Below are 20,017 nucleotides of genomic sequence, written 5' to 3'. Positions count from 1 at the left end.
CTTTAACTTTGATTTACCTGAAGCCGGTGAGCTTAGGAAGTTCCAGATGACCGAGTTAGAAGAGTTGCGAAATGAAGCTTATGAAAATTCTAAAATTTACAAGGCTAAGATGAAGGCATTTCATGATAGAAATATTCTTAGAAAAATATTTGCACCTAATCAACGAGTATACTTATATGATTCTAGGCTTCATAAACACCCTGGTAAATTACGATCTAGGTGGACTGGTCCTTTTGTGGTAAAGCATACATTTGAGAATGGAGCGGTAGAGATAGAAGATCCTAGAGATGGTCGGATGTTTAAGGTAAATGGCCAGAGACTCAAGCCGGTCCTTGAGAAAGAGGCTCCAGTAGAGGAAGATATTCTTCTCATGGACCCCGTCTACGAACAGTGATGCTATGCCCATGCAGGTACGTTTCTCTTATTCCTTGTTTCTTTTTGTTTTTCTTTATTTTGTCTTTGTTTCAGTTTTTGTTTTTGCTTGTTTTGTTTTATTTCGTTTGGTTTCCTTAGTTTAATTTTCAGGTTTGCTAGCTTCCTGTTTTTACCATGGATTTGTGCTCCGCTAATCAGGTGACCTCTATCCTATTTTGTTTTCTATGCTTTTATTTCCATACATTGAGGACAATGTCATGTTTTAGTTGGGGGAGGGCAGCCCATGTGTATATGTTTTTGCATGAATTTGCTTTAAAAAAAAACAAATGATTACAGAGTATTTTTGCTGGAGTCAATTTTTCTATCTTAGTCACACTATTAAGACACCCTTTGAATTCTTTTTTTATGCACGCATCTAAGCCTTGTGGTTTGATGGATGTTCAATGCATACAATTAGAGAACTCTCAAACTTAAGTATTTACGCATTGGTGAGTATTAGAGAGAGAGAGAGAGAGAGTTCATCATGTTCAGAGACTTGTGGCATGCGTTCATTGATTTTTTTGAATTGGTTGCTCTATTGGGAATTTTTATTGCACAGTTTGTGGTATGTTGGTTGATTATACTTAGGAGATGATGAAGGTCAATTTAGGATGAACGTTTGAGCCTTTCAAGCTAACCCATGTTTTATCCATTAGAAGCCATTTTGAGCCGAAAAAAAAAGAACCCTTTCCTTTGTAAACCCATATGTCCTTACCCCCCCCGCCCTCCACATTGGAGTTGAGCCTAAAATTATTATATCTTTCCTACCTTTTACTTTCAAGTACATGCTAGGGATGATAAATAATTGGTCCGCAAATAATGAAGACAAGAAAGGGGATGTACTGTGGTGGTTTCTCATTGGTGCTGGCAGGTTTGCTGAAATGGACTCCATAATTGCAACCAAAGGTTGTGTTAAAAAAAAAAAAAAAAAGGAAGAAGAAAAAGAAAAGAAAGAAACAAATCAACTCCACCAGCAGCTTCAGCTTTCTATTACCACAGGCCTTGAAAATGTCTCAGGCTCTAATCTCCATTCTGAAAATGATTCTATTGGTTCCCAAACTGCTTGTCACAGGTTCAAAATGCTAGTATGAAGTTGTTGATGAAATAACCAAATGGTATGACTAGCGTGAAAAAAAAAAAGAAAAAAAAAAGAGAAAAGAAAAAAAAAGGTACAAGCGGTTTGAGGAAGTTGTGCTTGATGTTATATCTTGTGAAGACCTCTAGCATGTACTGGAAAGTTTTTTTGAATTCTCTTATCCATCCTTTTATTATTTTTATTTTACTTAACTTTAGCCTCATTACAACCTTTTATTATTGACCTTTTTGATCCTAAGTGGGTTTGTGGTAAGAATGGTTGAGTTCCCAATGGTTGGTGATCCTATCATAAGATCAATGCTTGTTTGTTGCTTGTTCATGAACACTTGCCTTCTCATATATTTGTGTGAACACCCTTTCTCAACTCCATAGAGAGACCCCTTACACCAGTCTACTATTGAATATTATACCTGTGAGATATGGAGTTGAAGCTTTTGTTTGAAATGTTCTCGACGTTGTATGTGTCAGGGTTGGTGGTAAGATGGTAACGGCTTAGAGTACACACACACACGAATTCTGGGAGTTGCTCTTGATGGACTGATTTTGATAGTATTGTTGATCTCTTGCGAGTACTTTGTTTGTTATACTTGAATATTATTGCTTAGCTCATGCAAAAGCTGTCTACACTGGGTTGGATATAGTCCGTTCTTTTTCTTCGCTTAAATTGCTAGGGACTAGCAATAAGCTGGTTGGGAGGTGTGATAGGTGCATGAAAATGTACCTTTTAATACTACCACTTTAGGCTAAATTGTTAAGACTTAAGCATGATTTGGATATTTTTATGATATTTTTCTAATCTGAACTTTACTTCACAAAGTGTCCAAGTCTTAATTGATTTTGGTGATTTTATTGTAGGAATGGAGTTAAGAAGATTGAATATTCCATTGCAGTCCGAATGAAATGAAACTTGGTGGAGATGAAGTAGACATGTTGAGGTTTCATATGCATCAAGAATCAGGTCAATTGGAGCTCCAGAGAGAAAGTTATGAAGTTGCAAAGTTAGGTTTTCCTAAACCGCCAGCCTGGGCCCTGACAGATCAGACCTTTGTGTAGTATTTTGATGATTTCGGGAGCTACAGAAGTCCAATTGAGATGATTCAAATTTTGTTGGAAACTAGACTTCCAGAGCTTTCAAAGGACTATAAGAACATAAAATTTGAAGATCAGATGCGATCTGGAGAGTCTCCCGAACCTCACGCTGACGTTGGTGCTCGAGGGTAAAGTCGGAAAAATACATGCAAACGTGTCTAAGTTGTGTTTCCTAGGGTTTTTAGCCCCAAAATTATATATATACTTGGGGAGCACGCCGTTCTAAACAGAAAAAAGACTGCATTACAAAGAAATCATCAAGAGGAGCCAAAAATTCATGGAGAGCTAATTCTTTGGTGAAGCTAGGGATGAACTCGCTTGGATGATGGTAGTTTTATTTATATTTGATCTATGTAATAGATTCTCATGTTGATACAATTTTTGTTTATCATTTCTCATCAATAGATCTTTCTTGTGTTGGAATAATCTTGAACCTATTCTTTTCATAGATTCAGCCATGTCTTTTTCTATAGAATTGTTGAGGTGCTTGATTATATCTAGATTTGATTGTTTATCCAGTTAGTGTGATTTTTTGCTGAAATATTGCCATTGGGTATATTTTTGTCTTTGAATCTGAGTCTAAAAGGATAACAATCCTTGGTTTTAAAAGAGGAGAATGATTTTCTAGAATTACCACTAAATATTTTGATTGTAATGCTATATCCTCCAATTAGAGAATCTGGTGCTATGATCTCTAATTGAGTTATCCAATGGATCAAATATGAATGGAATTACCTGATTCAAGTGAGGAATTCCCGATGCTTTGCTGCCATTAATTCTGGTCACATCTTTTCACTACTACAATCTAATTGTCAATTTACTTTTAAACATTCACATCACATTTTACTGCTTTGATATTTCTTTTTAGTTTTGTAGTTCCTTTTAGTGTTCCTACCTTCTCCCTGTGGAATCGACACCCCAATATATACTGCGATAGCCGCGTTATTCTTTGGGCGTAATCAAATTTTATTAAAAGGTACATTTTCATGCACCTATCACGTACTCCAAACCTGGATGTCTAGACCTGCACACCATAGTACGGGAAGAGATCGGACCCTCTCTGCAAGATACTCTTCGAAAAGCTGAAACAACCTAGCCTCATCCACGCAGCGCCTCTGGAACAAGGAGATCACAGACATGCAGACCCTCCGCTGCCTCGACACTAACCGTAGTCAGCCAATACTGCAAGGGAAGGGCATCTACCTAAGGGTCCCCAGCCATATCGATACTCCGCCTATCGCCTATCACCTATCAGTCATCTGGTGTGTGCCAATGCAGTAGACATGTACCTCGCAATCTTAATTTAATCTTAAGTGGTTAAATTTTAAAGCTTTATAAAAGCACTCATACGTTGCTTGTCTCGCATTATGTTTGGAGTATATTCCATGAGAGTTTAGACTCTTACCCCAAATAACTTTTTTTCTCATACGCCTCATCACTGTCTTTATAAGCTAGCTATCTGTTAAAAAAAAAAGAGACTTCAAACCATAGACAATGCTAATTTTAAATACTAAAAACAATAGTCAATTGATAGCTAGTTGCTCCATTAACCGGATTATCACTTTTAGTTTCTGTTGAATGGAAAGTGACGTTAACATCCACTCCAAGTTTTAAAATTTCTTTAATTTCAGGTTCCCAGCAGTTGTGCATACTTATTCTCCGATATATATGCAGTTACAAATAACTGTGTACAGGAAGAATATAACTGTGTGGAAGAACTATTATAAATATAAGTAGAAGTACATCAAATCCCATATAAATGTGTGATGGACTAAAAGTTAAATGATAATGGTCATTGACCTTATGTTAAAGTCCGATCAAACAAAGGATTACATCTTAATTTCTATTATTTAAAGAGAGATACCAGATGAAGAGTGTAGTTTAGGAAGCACCTTAGATGGTCATACGTGTGCTTTAAAGATCGCATCTCCTAAATGGCATTTATAAAAAAAGTTTAAGTTATTACAAATATTGGTATCACCCATAACAATTAGTTGAACCCTTTTGGCCATCAAAATGACATAAACCTGGAGCATCTACTGGTTCGCCAGTTCACTTAGTGTGATCCTCTTAGCCAAGGCTGCAAGATATATTAGGATTTTAATTAAAAAATTAATTTTTTATATCTTCTATTTTTTTATGATATATTTTTTTAAAAATATAGTATTTCTGAAATATTACGTATTTTCGAAACCCTCGCAAAGGCAGTGTATATCACATATTTCGATCTAGACAATCTCTTTTTTAATCTTTTGATTTTATTCTAGCATATTATTTTTTTATAATGTTTTTATAGAATAAAGATACACAGTTTTTAGTAAAAATATTTCTAACAAGATAGAAGATTAACAGTGGATGGACGTGATTCACGCAGTGTACGCTCGGCACGTAGGCTTAAAGCTCCCATGCCTGTCCCCAGCCACTTGCCACGAAGTATAGGAACAGGCGGGACCCAACTTTTATCACGCTCGTCTCACCTCCTCCGATGGGATGATGGGGACCACCGAGAAATCTAAATATATCAGACGGTCGTTATTGTTCGCCCCTAAAAATCTCTGAAAACCGGTTCAAAGCCACGAGCGATCTACGTTCTCATCCCGCCAAAAGACTAAAATATCCCCATATTCCCACTCAAAGCTTCAGATTTCAGGGGCATATTCGTCATTCCGGCAGGGTCAAATTGGGACGAATGTAAAAGGAGCAAAGAAACCAGCAATCTTTCTCGGGAAACGAAAGGGCGCTTTAATTCTTATACAATGACTAAACTACCCCTAGTATCTCCACCATATTACACGCAAACCACCAAATTTTTTTTCCATTTAAAATTTTTAACATTCGAAATTAGGAGTAATTCTAGCGAATATAGCTAATGAATCCGGCAAATCCCCATTGTTCCAAAACAAACAAAACGTTATGTAAATAAGACAAAGTAGAAGGGCATTTATGGAAAAATGATGAAAAAAGCGCACTGCCCAGCTACACACCAAGGACGAACGCGGCGAAACCCACGACGGCGGCGGCGCTCCAGATACCGCTCCGGCGAGCGGCGCTGGACTTCGACGGCGGCACCGGGGCAGGGGCCGGGGCGGGGAGGGGCTCGACGTTGATGGAGAGCTCCATGCCGTTCCAGCAGTACCCGCCGCCGGAGATGAAGTAGTAGCGTCCGGTCTCGTTCAACTGCATCGCGTAGCTCCGCCCCTTGGCGTACTTATTGATCGGATTCTCCTCCGAGCACCGCTCGTAGTTCGTCTCGTTCACCTGGATCACGTTGTAATACCCCTCCGGGTAGTAGAACACTGAAAGAAGGAAAAAGAAAAAGTATCAAAGATGGGTAGATTGAAACGCCGATCGATCGATAGATCCGAAGGAAGAAAGAAGAGGAGGAGGAGGGGGAGAGGGGATTGGCGGCGGACCGAGCCAGTCGTGGAGGTAGAAGTGCTCGCCGGCGGCCCACTCGGTGTAGTTGACGTCGGGGGCCCAGTGTTTCTTGTCGCCGACGACGTGCATACCGGCGGAGACGGCGGCGGCGGCGGAGGAGACGAGGAGGAGGAAGAGGAGAAGGGCGGCGTGGCGTCTAGGGTTGATCGAAGTTTCCATTTCGGGCAAGGGACGGGGAAGAAGAGTCTCGAGACTGCGGAGCGGTTATACAGTGTTTGCTCGCTGGTGGAGTATTTATGGGGCCCGGTGGTGGAATTGGAGGGCAGATGATTCATCGGTGCGATTTGGTTAGTGGTGAAAGTGGGCCAGATAATCTCTCTGAATATATATATATATATATATATATATATATATATATATATATATATATATATATATATATATATATATATATATATATATATATATATATATATATATATATATATATATTTCATTATATGTAATATTTTTAATTATATCATAATAAAATTTAATTATCCAACTTATATCCATACTTTTGGTATCTAATTTGTATATGTATCCATTTAAAATCGATATAGGTATAAATTTTTGCATCTAACTAATTTTTATATCTATATTTGTATTTATCAAAAAAAATATGGATGTGAATATACTGGTATTCAATTTGTATACGATCCGGTTTCAACTTTAGATTTGATTCCCAATTATGAATTGGCCACATATTAACTAGCCATAAATAGTATTCTAATTTTATAAAGTTTAAAGTAAATAATTAATCATGACTATTTAAATTATTTAACTTAAATAATTAATTAAATAAAAATATTCTTTATGGAAAATTTTAAATTAAATAATTAAGTGGAAAAGTGATTGTAATGCCATCCTTAAAGAGGTTACAGTTGTTCTTAAGGATCAAATGATTTGTACATTCTATGGTCTACCTTCTGTTGTAGGATGCTATGAAAGCCCACAAGTGGAAGGGATAAGAGCAATAGTAAAAGTGAAACTAAGTCAATATGTTATATCAACATTTCTTAATTTTTCAATCTTCACGCTTTTACTCCAACAAATATAGATAGTGGAGTTTAGTGTCCCAAATGCCATTACTACGGTGATCTTCATCCTAGAGTAATCTGATTTTTGATGATCTAAGATCATTATATTTAGTTTGCTATGCCTTGGTGATTAAAGATCCTCGGGGATCCACGATTAACTTTTTTTAGTATGCCATAGAATCCACAATCACTGACCATGTAATATCAAAATTTTCGATGATATGTTCCATATATTTTGCAAATATTAAATAGGATTCTCAAATAAATTATAGAAAATTACATATGAATTGAAATCAAATTATGAAAACATGTCATTCAAAAACAATTTAGCCATATAAAAAAAATCAAAACATGGTGAAATAATTCTAGAGAATTATCAGACTTTCTAACTAGAAGAAATTTTTTTATAGAATTATCAAACCCTTTCCAGTAAGAAGAATTTTTTTTTCTATAGGTCAATATTTTTGGAAATAAATTGTTATGCTAGACTGAGGGATATTTTTATCTTCAAATTTTAACCTAACATCATTGTCCTAGGGTGATCTTGGAAATCTTTCCTCAATGTCAATTTTAATACTACTAGTTTGGGCAACGATTTTAAGAATAGAGATAATTTGGGATCACTGCCATATAGGACTATTAAGGTGCATCTAAATACGGTTATTTTATTACCTTCATCCATATCACTATTGATCTTAGAGTCATTATCTCATACCAAATGCCACCTTATCTTATGATGTCCCAATGTTTAAAGTATTCTTTTTGCTAAAAATTTAAAATGTAAATCAGACTTGTTGTATGATAACACTCTCCTTCGATCTAGCATTTGGAGTCCAAATATCCAAGATCAATATTACGGAGATGTTACTTATTATAAAATTTCCCTCCAACTCAATCTTCCATATGGTGGTAGATATAAACCATTCTATCCTATCATGTGGCTTGTGATTTGTTTCATGAATTGTTAGGGCTTTGATTCCTTCATCCAAAATGTATTTCCAAATCGTCTTTCTAGGATCTTTTGATTTGTTTTTAACTTTTGAGACCATCCCTTCCACAAAATAATCATTTTTAACTCCTATATACTTATTGATAGAATTTATTGATTGATAAATTGAGTAGGTGCAAAATTCAGAACAGTTTCTTTCTTTCTTTCTTTCTTTTGTTGGAACTGCTGTTTTACAAAGCTCTTGAGCGTATGCTTTTGCATCTTGTACTTTAAATGCTTGCCTTGAGATGGGCAACCTTATAGCTAGAAATAGATGAGATAAAAACCAAACAATGTGCCCTAAAAAAGCCTGTAATTATTATTCTATCTTGTCTCTCATTTTAAAAATGGATTCTTTCCTTGCCAATTTCCATAAGACAAAAATTATGTAATTCACGATCCATACGTGATGGTGTGCCTTGTTTTATATAATCCAAATAATGCAGCTCTTGGTAGGTAAGCTTTAATATATCAACCATTGTGATGGCTTTAAAAGACCTTCCTTTAGGACAGATATATATGTTAACATATTTTAACTAAGAATTCTTTTCTGATTATTATTACATTATAAAAGTAATTATATAACAAATAATGATTATTATTTGATATCTTTTACTTTATATCTGCAAGCACATAATTTTGGGATTTAATTTTATTGGTATAAACAATGGCATGATCAAGTAATTTCATTTTTTTTTCCATTGATATCGTTTCCATTTGGATATAGTTGGCTGCACGGTTTGCAGTCCATTAAATCCCTTCAATTGAAAACTGCCAGGTCATGTCATATTAGCTCAACACAATTGGCTTCAATGGGAGCCTTTTGTGGTACATGTAGGAGGTTCACAAGAGGGTAGCATGAATGCTATCATGTTTTTGCCTCTTCCAATATAGCTGAAAAGCAGGGATAAAAATAAAAATGAAGGAGAATTGGTATATAAGAGCAGTCTTCTTGAGGGCTTAGAGTTGAACTTTTCTTTTTCCCATGGATTCCTTTCAGCTTCTCTCTCACAAAAGCATCAGTTGGACATACATAATACAAGTGCACAAATAAAAACCTACCTAATATATCATTCATAATAAAGTACTCTTAGTTATCTCACTAGAATCCACCATCCTTCTTTCTGATATTATGCATGCTGAAGGTGTTTTTGCCATGGGTACATGCATGAGTGACAAACAATATGTGTGCAAATGCCTAATGATCCACAATGAAAAAGGATGCATAAGAATATGTCTATGGTTATGCAATGTGTAGTTGACAGTATGAGATGCATGCTAGCCAGTTAGTACAGTTCACATAAGTCCTCTGACTATCATCTCTTATTATTTGGAGTTTGGAGTGGAAGTCTCATCTGCTGTCAAGGTTGCATTTTTGTTAATTTTACATATCTTCCACCATCAAATATTCTTTTATTTTTGTTGATTTTTATTGCCAACTTTTTCACTGCAAATTTTCAAGTCATGTAAATTGAGGCATCTTATTCAATATTGCCTGCTTACTTACGACTGATTAATTGCGAAATTGATATGCATCCACATGAATTGAGCAAATTGATGAGGAGCCAAGCACCCAGTCCACATACATTTGTCTCTTTGAAGGAAAAAACTTCACTATCATCTAATATGTTGTGATAAAACCTACTTTGAATTTCATATCTCACAGTGCTTGAGAGTCTTGAGACTGCACAAGCTCTCCTAAGATTCAACACTCATGAAGTGTTGCTTCTGTTTTATAAAAAGAGAAGAGAAACTAGAAGCTAGGTTTTCTAGCTTCTCCTAAATGTGTTTTCTGACTTTTCTTCTTGTAAAGACACTTTCTAGATAATGTTACTAAATACTTATTTTTCTGGGAAGTGCTATTTTGCTTTAAAAGTCGCAAAAGCACTTCTTTAAAGAAGTACCAAACATGAATGCCATGCCAAAAATTCACCAAGAACAATATGAGTGCACATGTCTCTATGCATGTATAACCTTGGGAGTCTGTGACCTAAAGAATTGGACTTTATAATCCACACTGCATCTCCTAGCAGAAATTTTATTCAACATCTTGAATTTGGCCTTCTAACTCCAGCACAGAGGCCTATTTATGTGTTGAATATCCTAAGCCTTGGACTGGAATATATATTAAAACTTGAACTCCTCAAATTCACTACATTTAAGCAAAAGCACTATAAGCCTATGCACAAAGAGAAAGAAAGAAAGATCATAATGCAAGCAAGATTACATAGCTGAGGGGAGAAGGAGGAGAAATGAATCAATGCATAAATATCTAAAACATCATTGAAAGAAAAATAAAGAGAACAGAACTCTACTTCTCTTACACTAATATCGCATCCATCAATGCACGGAGATACACAGTAACCTTTCTGATTCTTAAATGATCACAAACAGTGTACACAACAATAAAAATAGAGAATCAGTGCCATCACCTTAAAACTCTTCTACTTTGACTGAATCACGAGGCATCTCATAAGCATCCTTAGGCCTCAATTTTTTCACACCGGCTGTGAAGCAGACCTTGTCAGACTTGTAGCTCTCAACACCCACATGGGTAACTTTAACCCAAACCAGGAATTTGGTCTTCATTCCTTCGATCCCGGATAGCTTCCCTCTTGACAAGACCCCTTTGACACGGGTGGCATATCTTAGTACAGAGGAATCTTTGAAGCTGACCTCACAGGGGGAAGGCAGGTGAACAATCAACTTTGATTTTGATTCATCAAACTCATAGCATATTATGTTCCTTGGGAAAATGCCTGGTGGTAGCCCGTATTCACGGAGAAGATCTGGTAGGGGTTTCGGTGACTTCCCTGTGGAAAAATGAAACAGGATAGTTCACCTTAACTCCAACAATTAGATGGAAGTGCACTAAGTTTACGTGTCCATGTGGAGTATGTGCATGTAAGCATGGAAGCATATATGAAATTTATTAACACTTTTACCAAAATGGTGCGATCAGAGATGGTCTGTCATCTGTGCTCATGCAAAACTATATTTCTACTATACATGCGATAATTGTGGAAAAATGATGAGTATGCCAAAACTTTCCATCAACCATCAAAATGTTCTTTTTTTTATAAAAAACTATATTTCTACCAAATACCATATAAACTGCTTTAGCACCAGTCACCATGAATAGCAATTGCTATGATCAATGCGATCTCTGTTACCAGTCACAACACAAATAGGGTTCATGAATATAAATTCACCATCTCATGTGCCCCAGGTATCCATTCTTAGGCTATCACCAATTCCCTCGCATCAGCAGATAGACCGGCACATGGGTGACCACATTCTCCTCATAAAACAACAACTATATAAAACCTGATGTGCTTCATTTATTGAACTCAAACACTTTGTCAAGTATGACAGACAGCAAACTGTCCCACCTAGTGACATCCTGTTAAAACCAACAACCAACAGGCCAAAATAATGTTCAAATGATATTTTATCAAAAGATTCACAATGATCCAGTTTACGGCATTCTAGACATACAAAATATCATTCTTTGTGGTTTTCACAAACATTTTTTCATGAATAATAGTCCCAATAGTCCAGTAGAAAAACATCAATCATTAATTTTTTTTTTTGAAAAATGTTAAGCCTATGAGAGTCTATCACAACAGGGCAAAAGCTTGAAAAAGACACATTCTACCCCATTCTTAGCCATAATATTTATAAAGTGAATCATATACCCAAAGTGAATTAAGTTTGATGCACATTTGATTGTTTTCTTTTTCTTCTTCCTTGTCAGTTCCAAAGCATTTGAATAGCTTGTTCAAACAATTCTGAGAGTGATATCATAGCTTTCACTAACCTAATTCTTAAAGGATCTAGCCCAAGTCAAAGCAACGTTACTAAATAATGGAATAACCTCAGTAGTGCAAAGTGAAATACGAAAAGTTAAAGATGAAGTGGGTGAAAAGCATAAATTCATCTAGTTTGGTCCGGAAAATGATTTGAAATTCATTATATAACTGGAGCAGCCTGAAATTTTTTCAGGCCCATATCTTAGCTATTAACAAAAATATTTGCAAAATTGATGCTATGACATCAAAGCCTTCTACATTGACATGAGTAAATGAAACAGAAGGGAGAGGAATAATTCACAATCAAAGAAAGAAAGGCATTTATGGAGTATACATATTTTAACTGATCTTAATTTGGTAAAAATTTAAGTAAGTTACCAATAAATCAAATTACATCACAGAGCAGGCAGAAGTATCAAGAAGTAGGCACTTGCGGGAGTGGAATCAGCTTCCAATGGCCCAGCAAAAAACAAGAATTAAGAAATTTGATGCCAAAATGTTTACCAAAATCTGTCATTATTGATGTAATAATTTATTTTCCTTCCTTTATGCACATAACAGTTATCATGCATTATTGTTGATCGATGCCAACACAAGAACCCAAATGCAATGGAACGCAAGCATCCAATACATGCTAAGGTATGATAATTTCCAATATAAGAAGAAACATTTGAAATTTTAAAGCCAATGGCTAATCTGGCATCAATTCTCACCTTTCAGCTTTTCAAAGATCCATTTTGCTTTCCCCTCGACAGTATTTGAGAACCGCTGCCAATCACCACCAGCAACTTTTCAGCAAAAACAATTAAACAACAAAACAAATGACACTGCATGCAATCCTTCCAAATCAACACAAAATGATCACAATCCACCAGCATAATTTTTCTAGTTCATATTTTCCTAAGAAGATTTTTTTCATTACATATCAATAAATCAAGAAAGCAAAATGGCGCAAAATTCACAGCAAAAAAAAATACATAGTGATAGAATCGACGCTTACTTGAATAACATTTTTCTGAAAAAAATGTCGATATCCACTGTTCTGAATTCCAAATTGCGAAATAAAACCATAAAAGAGTGTCCCCTAAATATGCAATCTTTATGCTCTCAGAGAGGAAGCGTTGTTTGCAAAGAGTAATAAACTAAATAATTGACTCAATTTAGTGAAAACCCGTCGCTACCATTCCCCTAATTTCACGGGAAAAAATCGTCAAAATAGTTTTTTGAGGGAATTTTCGCAGAAAAGCTTTTACTGGTAATATAGAATGCCAAATAACACAAAAGATCCATAGGCTTTGGCCCAAATCCATCCACATTGTTTGAGATGGAGACCAAAAAAGTACTTGAAGACACACCGGTAACAAAGAAAACCGCGTAAAAGTAAATAGATCGAAGTCTAAAAGAAGAAAGTATAAGAAAAAATAGGAAAATGTTTTGGTTTTCTCTTCGGTTTCTCGGTCTTGGACTCACAGAGATGTCATCGCCAATGGAGGAGATCTCCTCTTTGGCCTTCTTCGAAATCCAAACGCTCCCAACTTTCAAGCTCCCAACTTTCGTCAGCGCCTTCTCCATCCTCCCGAATCCCACCTCTTTCCCTCCCTTCTTCTCCGAGAGAAGAGAAAGAGGTCTCTCTCGGCCGCCGGCCAAGGAACAGAGAACGCCACAACAGGAGAGGAGAGCAAGAAAGCGGCGCTCGCCTCTCAAGAAAAGAGACTGAAGACAGTAAGATGCCCTGCGCCTGAGGAGATTAGTTGTTATGCCCAAAGCACGAGGACAACCGTTTCTACCAAATGCTTGCATGACACGTACCCTAGGTAGGATTAAGTAGGTAATGTACTTTGCCATGACCTTAAGCAAGTAAAAATGTCATTAATATTGTGGTCCCTCGTTCTCTTTCAGAAGTTGAGGTGGTAGATGGTGATTTGGAAACCCTAGAATTTCTTGGGCTACACAACAACAAGGTTAGCTCTCTCCCCAATTTCAATTTGACAATCCGATTTCATGATCACAACGATTCATGTAATACGAGTTGGCTATGATGGGCCGAGGCTTATGCTAGACGTGGACAACAGTCTTTACAGTACATTGGAATGATGCATTATGATTATCATGCAATAAACGAGTAATCGGGATTGCAATTTAGAACATCAAGTTTGTCACCCAATTACAGCTGTTCTGCAATATATAAGAAATCATGATTGCTAATTAGACTATCAAGTTTGGTTATTGAACTTGAGCGGCCCTCCAAGGACCATTATAAAGTTAGGAATTTAATCTTTAGCTTTTTATTTTGTCGCTTCAACTGCTAAACTAGCAAGTTCACTTTTCCGATGTAACGGTCATTAGATGCGTTATAGTTTGAAATGCTTTACCGGTTATATAGTATACCAAGGATCCAAAAAATTTATACGTCGCTAACCTGAGGCCTCGTATTATATCTATACACTAAAATGACGATGGACAGTGCTTTCCTCCTTCTCTTCTTTCTCTTAGAGGAAAAAGAAAAGTTAAAATCTACATGTAATGTGGTATCATCCTTTTGAAGATAATACAATCTCCAAATACTCCAATAGCTGCATCTATGGATCCATTAAAGCGTCATACCCCTAGAAAGAAGTCCTAGAGTATAAGCATCATCAGTTTGTTCTTGTTCATGAGTCCCTTTCTCCACTAAACGAAGCATGGATGCGTCATCAATGCGGTTCTCCACTTATTTACACCACTACAAAAAACTTTAGTTCATTAGATGGTGTGTCTTTTTTTTTATTGGTGATGTTTGGAGCCATGAGAGCCAAGGACACATGGGTGGGGACAACCTAGAGGATTCGATTCTCTCCTTCTCGTTTCGCAAGCCATTACTCGTCCATTAAAATCCAGGACCGAAGTACATTTTATCCGTGTTCACACCTGCATGTTTTTTCGGTGAGAGTTCTCTTATCATCACCGGAGGTTGTTCGTGGGAACATTGCCAGCGCTAAAATTGAGCTTGGGACAGCGTGATCGCCAGGGTGTCAAATCGTTTTCCTCGCGCCCATGGCTGGGATGCAGTCACCGACGGCGTCGTTCAATCACATAGTGTATATTGGGCCGGCGAATTTACATGGGGCCTCTTTCCTTTTTATTTTATTTTTGTGACTTTTCCTGTAGTAGGCCTTTTTTAGATCGGAGCTTAGGCGACTGCCGCCTAAGGATTGGGCCGGCTCTATTGATAAACAAATTGAGAAACTATTTTGGTACGATAAAATGACCATAAAAGATATTGCATAATATTATACAATAGAGCATAACAAAATATAATACATATTGTATAATATTATTATAATATAATAATATAATATTATATATTATAGTATAATAATATAACATAATTTGATATGATATAATGTAATATAATATTATGTTTATAGTATAATACAATAACATATCAATGTATTAGGATTTTTTTTTTGTTGGAACTTCTGTAGATTTCTATAATATAAAGAAATATTTTCTGTAATTATAATATTTTATCGTGCATATTTTGGCCTAAAAAAATTAAAAATCAAAAAAACTTTTTGATGCAAACTAAAAGTACTTTTAAATTATTTTTAATGCGATCTCTAAGGCATATGTGAGTGCTATGCAAGGTATGGAGGCCCACTAGCTTGGCAACATTGGGCTTTATCACTGGCTTTTTGAGCCTTGTGACTAGGTTTGGATGAGAGGCCTGTGTCAAACCTTTGACGCTTGATTCAACAAAAGAATAAAAAAAAGGGAAAAGGTTTAGTATATAAAACATATTTAAGCAACAACTCATTACCTAACACATATCCAAGTTGGAGGGCTTAAAAACACATGTCCCACAATATTAAACCAGGCATTTTCTATATTAGCCCATTATAATAGTTTTTGAGGTGTCTTAATTATCTATATTGATAACAAAAATATAGATTATATATTTTTTCTTGACCCTTATTTCTTGATCCCTATAGTACTTACCATCTAACATTTAAACATTTATCTAAATAGAATCATGTTATTATTCTTCATAATTAACTATTACTTAACATTGTGATTTGTGACTAATAATAATTATAGTAACAGTGATTATTATATATTGAATTATCACAATCCAAATATATCTATAAATTTATATGCATAATGATGACTATTATAGCTGTTATAGTGAGAAATCACCCCTAACTTATATAAATCATTTATTTATTTATTTATTGGTTTATTTTGTGACGGCAGCCTGACTTCCATAAACCAAACCTGCAACCAAATCGACCGTTTTCCGCGCCACGGAGGAAACAAGGGCTCGTTTCCAACTAAAACCTAAACGGCTTTCTCTGCTTCGGTGGCTCCGTCCCTTTGCGACGACCCCAACGGAATCAAACAAAATTTCTTCCAATGTCTTCGAAGATGCCCCAGTCGGATGCTTTCCCCCTTGGTTTTCACGATGATTCACCTTCCCGAAGCTTCACGCCGGATTTTTCTATTAATTTCTCCAGTAATGGGGTATTTGATTCGTTTCGACCGATTCATCTCCTAACTCTTGATCAATCGGAGGTGCCGATCATTATTTTGGGTAAAAATTCCTTCTTCTTCTTTTTCCTGATTAGATTTGGCTCTAAATTGATCGAAAACATTGGAAAGTTCTAACCTTGGTGGTTGAAATTAGAGCATTCTCTTTTAATCCGCATAAAGATTGATCCTCTTGATCTTTGGGCTCTTTTGTTTTTTCTAGTATTTACTTTTCTCATCTAGCAGTCTATTCTTTCTACGTGTTTAAGAGTTCTTGTGAATGTTAATGTTATTAGACATAGTGCAATCTTCTGTGTTTTGGTATAAATTTGGGTTTAAGCAGCAGATTGATTGAATTTAGAATATATCATGACCAGAAACCATGGATTATATTTTTATCTCTTTTCTTCGTGAATCTTTGTCCATGGAGAAATTAGGAGCAAGAATTTTATTCTTCTTCTATTTGGTATTCTTCTTTAAGATTTTTCACAAAACAGATAATTATAATATCTGATTTTCTGTAAAACAGGTTATGTGAAAGATAGGGGGAGGCTAGTATTACAAAACAATATATATTTTTTTATATGTTTTATGAACTACCAGTTAAAAAGCAACCAAGAAAGCAATTTTGTAAAACTCTTGTAGACACATTTTCGTAGGACCAGACATTCAAATAGCCCTGACTATTTGCAGAGTTTATTATTTCATGTTTTGACTCTAGTAATGTGATGAAGTTGGTAAAAGTTATATAGATAATTGCATCAACAAGACAAAGACATGTGTTTGAATTCAATTTGCGGGATTCACAGTTGTATCTTTTAGAACCAGATGAAGTATTTGTACGAGTTGTGTGGAGTGACCATGCTACATCGAGGGGAGAAGACAACTTAAGGTGTATACTGTATACACTCTTTTATTAATAAGAACTTCATTATATTTCTGTGAACACAAACTTGTAATTTTTAATAAATACTATTTTTTTGGTCTTTGCCCAAAAGAAAAAAAAAATTATTTTTCAATCTCCAAGGGTAAGAAATAACTCTGATCTGCCCTTTGATACTAACTTGAATTGCAGTCCTACATCCAGCTATTTTACTTCAAGGTATAAGAGGAGGGCACTTTTAAGGAATCTGAGTGAATAAGACTACTCAGTTTTTAGGAAAAAAGAAAACCTGAATGAGGCTATTCACTGTTTGTTCTTCTTATTAAGTTTACTTACGGTAGTGTGCCAAGATTGAATATAATTTATCTGTTCAAATATCTATTTTATTTCTTCCTCATTTAATCGATCATATGTATGCATGAGAGAAACATGCATCAGCATTACAGCTCCATTTTTTCAGGTTAATTTCATGCTTGGAAGATTGTTGTAGTTGGATTAAGCTTCATTTGGTATAGGACACCTGCTTAATTTCAGCTTCATTTGTTATAGGACACCAGCTTAAATTCAGCTTCATTTGTTATAGGACACCAGCTTAAATTCAAACAGGTACCGCTTCCAGCAACAAGGAATGGCAGATATAGACACAAAGCCACTTGAATCTTTACAGGCTGCACTATTCTTGTTTGAGCAAATAATTGATCAGAATAATTGCAGTTCAACCAGCAATGGGGTGCAATGTCTCCGATATCTTTTTTTAAAATTAAAGATCAACTAACATGATTGAAGTTCCTCATGAGCTCTGGTTTTTATTCAATATCTTTTTTCTTTTCTTTTCCTTTTTTCCCCTTTCTCTAATTCATAGGAAGTGTTGAAGGAGAAGGAACTAGAACTCTCAATGAAGGAGTTGGCAAATTGCAAAATGCAGCTAGAAATAAAAGAATTTCCCAACATGCACACTGCTCTCCAACTTGGTAGCTATCCTAAAACAATTGAAGAACCATCAACTAAGCTGAAGTGCTCTGAAGCTGAGAGAGATAGATCTGTGGAAGAATGCCAGGAAGCTCATAGTCACATAACTAAACTTGAATCTGTAATTCAAGTGATTGCAGGCCATTGTCTGAAATCTAGTGAAAACCAGAAACAATACATTCACATTTTGGATGAGTTGAAAGCTTTGAAAGAAGAACTACATCTTATGAAAGCAGAGCTCACTGCTGCTGAGGAATCAAAGGTTGCTGCACTGAAACAGGTCGAATTGTTGAAGATAGATGTACTTTTAGAGAAAGAGAACAACAAGGAGCTTTTGGTGCATATTTCAGAGTTCAATCAAGCCATTCTTTTGGCTAACCTGGCAGTTGTTGAAGCAGAGAAAGAGAGGTCTGCTTTCTATTCACAGATGGAAGCAGAGTTGCAGGTTGCTACAGAAGCAGTAATTCTGTCCCATGAGCAACTTGAAGTACGGAAAAGACAGTTGGATTTGACGGAAGATTTGGAGAATGAGCTTTTGGAAAAAATAATACTGACTGATTATTTGGAATTGGAACTAAGGCAAGCAAAGGAGTTTGTTGCTTCAGATGCCATTAAGGACTTAAGCCAGTTTAGGTCAGAGATGGAAACGATAGACAGAGAAAACTCTGAGAAAACAGACTACATTATGTTGATGGAAGCTGAAATGAAACAAATGGAAGAAGAGCTTCAGAGTGCAAGGGACAATGTTAATAATCTGGATTGCCAGGTCGAGATTCTTATGAGTAATATGCAGAACCTGAAAGATGATATGTCAAAAAGTAGCCGAAGAGATTTGGAATTTGAGGTAGAAATAGCAAATCTGAAATCTGAACTTCACAAAGGCAGGTCTAAGATTGCTGCTGCTGAGGCAGGTGAAGCAAGGGCTATGAGTGCTCAAGCTGGCTTGTATCTTGCTGTGCAGCAACTAGCGCTAGAAGCAAAGGCAGCCAAGAATGAGACAGAAAGATTAAAACTAGAACTGAAGAATGCTGAACCTGAAACGGAGGTGACTGACGATGCATCTAAAGTTAGTAAGGGAACGGACTTTGTTACATGCTCAACTGGAATTTCTTCTGGTATAACAATCTCAACTGAAGATTTTGAGGCCCTGACCCAGAAGGCTGAGAAAGTAGATTCACCACTGAAAGATGAATCTCAATTGGTTAGATATGAAAAAAATTGCGAGCTTGACATCTTAAAAGCAGAGCTTGAAGCTTCCAATGCAATAATCAGTGATTTGAGATTCAATTTAGGGGAGGCAATAAGAAGATCTGAGCTGGCCGAGAAAGCTAAAGCAGCAGTTGAAGACCAGTTAAGGAAATGGAGAATAAAACAGCAGCAGAGAAGATCTGATTCAGAAGTGCTTGCGGAGCAATCCGCTAGGAAATACATGGATAACATGATGTGCGAGCCTTCAGCCTCTCAGTCACCAATGGGTCGGTCAGGGCTTAACAGGGTATCTCACCATGCAAAAAGAGGTACCTCTATGCCTATTGTCAAAAATTTGAATTATATCCCTCTTGGTAAGATCCTTAATATGAAATTTTAGTGATCATGAATCTGTTTACTTTTTTGGGGCCCGAGTTTTTATTATATATCCCATCATCAGATCAATCATCTTATAGCAGAGAACCTGTGTTATTAAAATTTTTTCTTTGAGTGCGAGTATGGATTCAGTGACAAAGTATGTACTTGATCAGTGGCAAACTGATATTCTTAGTTTTTAATCTCTTTTTATTTTTCATTTTTTTGGGAATGCTCCACT

General features: G+C 36.1%; 3 protein-coding genes across 6 annotated transcripts; 1 reads left to right on the top strand and 2 right to left on the bottom strand.

Annotated features, from left to right (window-relative positions):
* Window positions 1-5,386: 5,386 nt before the first annotated feature.
* LOC103710154 (lamin-like protein) lies at window positions 5,387-6,310 on the bottom strand. Its single transcript, XM_008795776.4, has 2 exons — window positions 6,012-6,310; window positions 5,387-5,894 (listed from the first exon to the last, which is right to left on the bottom strand). The coding sequence occupies exons 1-2, from the start codon at window positions 6,193-6,195 to the stop codon at window positions 5,575-5,577; spliced, it is 504 nt and encodes a 167-aa protein (XP_008793998.2). The 5' UTR covers window positions 6,196-6,310; the 3' UTR covers window positions 5,387-5,574.
* Window positions 6,311-10,273: 3,963 nt separating this feature from the next.
* LOC103711176 (uncharacterized protein At5g01610) lies at window positions 10,274-13,565 on the bottom strand. The gene is made up of 3 exons (XM_039127523.1): window positions 13,326-13,565; window positions 12,569-12,623; window positions 10,274-10,856 (listed from the first exon to the last, which is right to left on the bottom strand). Exons 1-3 carry the CDS (start codon window positions 13,425-13,427, stop codon window positions 10,477-10,479), a joined length of 537 nt encoding a protein of 178 aa, XP_038983451.1. The 5' UTR covers window positions 13,428-13,565; the 3' UTR covers window positions 10,274-10,476.
* Window positions 13,566-16,108: 2,543 nt separating this feature from the next.
* LOC103710144 (myosin heavy chain, clone 203-like) lies at window positions 16,109-20,017 on the top strand. Of its 4 annotated transcripts, none has more exons than XM_017843271.3 (3): window positions 16,109-16,425; window positions 17,828-17,974; window positions 18,107-20,017. In XM_017843271.3, the coding sequence occupies exons 2-3, from the start codon at window positions 17,873-17,875 to the stop codon at window positions 19,799-19,801; spliced, it is 1,797 nt and encodes a 598-aa protein (XP_017698760.2). In that variant the 5' UTR covers window positions 16,109-16,425; window positions 17,828-17,872; the 3' UTR covers window positions 19,802-20,017. The 4 variants fall into 4 exon arrangements, with proteins under 4 accessions (XP_017698760.2, XP_038983450.1, XP_008793989.3 ...); XM_039127522.1 differs by having other exon boundaries at window positions 17,794-17,974; XM_008795767.4 differs by having other exon boundaries at window positions 16,109-17,974.

Source organism: Phoenix dactylifera, chromosome 6 (genome assembly GCF_009389715.1).
Source record: "Phoenix dactylifera cultivar Barhee BC4 chromosome 6, palm_55x_up_171113_PBpolish2nd_filt_p, whole genome shotgun sequence".
NCBI lineage: Eukaryota > Viridiplantae > Streptophyta > Magnoliopsida > Arecales > Arecaceae > Phoenix > Phoenix dactylifera.
The sequence above is the reverse complement of the archived record's forward strand: the minus strand, read 5'-3'. Positions and strand labels throughout refer to the sequence as shown.

Bases quoted from the DNA above. Each gene is read 5' to 3' on its own strand.
- LOC103710154 (XM_008795776.4), bottom strand. From the start codon at position 6,195: ATGGAAACTTCGATCAACCCTAGACGCCACGCCGCCCTTCTCCTCTTC. The intron at 5,895-6,011 runs GTCCGCCGCCAA...TCCTTCTTTCAG, and splicing joins CTACCTCCACGACTGGCTCG to TGTTCTACTACCCGGAGGGG.
- LOC103711176 (XM_039127523.1), bottom strand. From the start codon at position 13,427: ATGGAGAAGGCGCTGACGAAAGTTGGGAGCTTGAAAGTTGGGAGCGTT. The intron at 12,624-13,325 runs GTGAGTCCAAGA...GGTGATTGGCAG, and splicing joins CCATTGGCGATGACATCTCT to CGGTTCTCAAATACTGTCGA. The intron at 10,857-12,568 runs GTGAGAATTGAT...ATTTTTCCACAG, and splicing joins GATCTTTGAAAAGCTGAAAG to GGAAGTCACCGAAACCCCTA.
- LOC103710144 (XM_017843271.3), top strand. From the start codon at position 17,873: ATGGCAGATATAGACACAAAGCCACTTGAATCTTTACAGGCTGCACTA. The intron at 17,975-18,106 runs GTGCAATGTCTC...TCTAATTCATAG, and splicing joins GCAGTTCAACCAGCAATGGG to GAAGTGTTGAAGGAGAAGGA.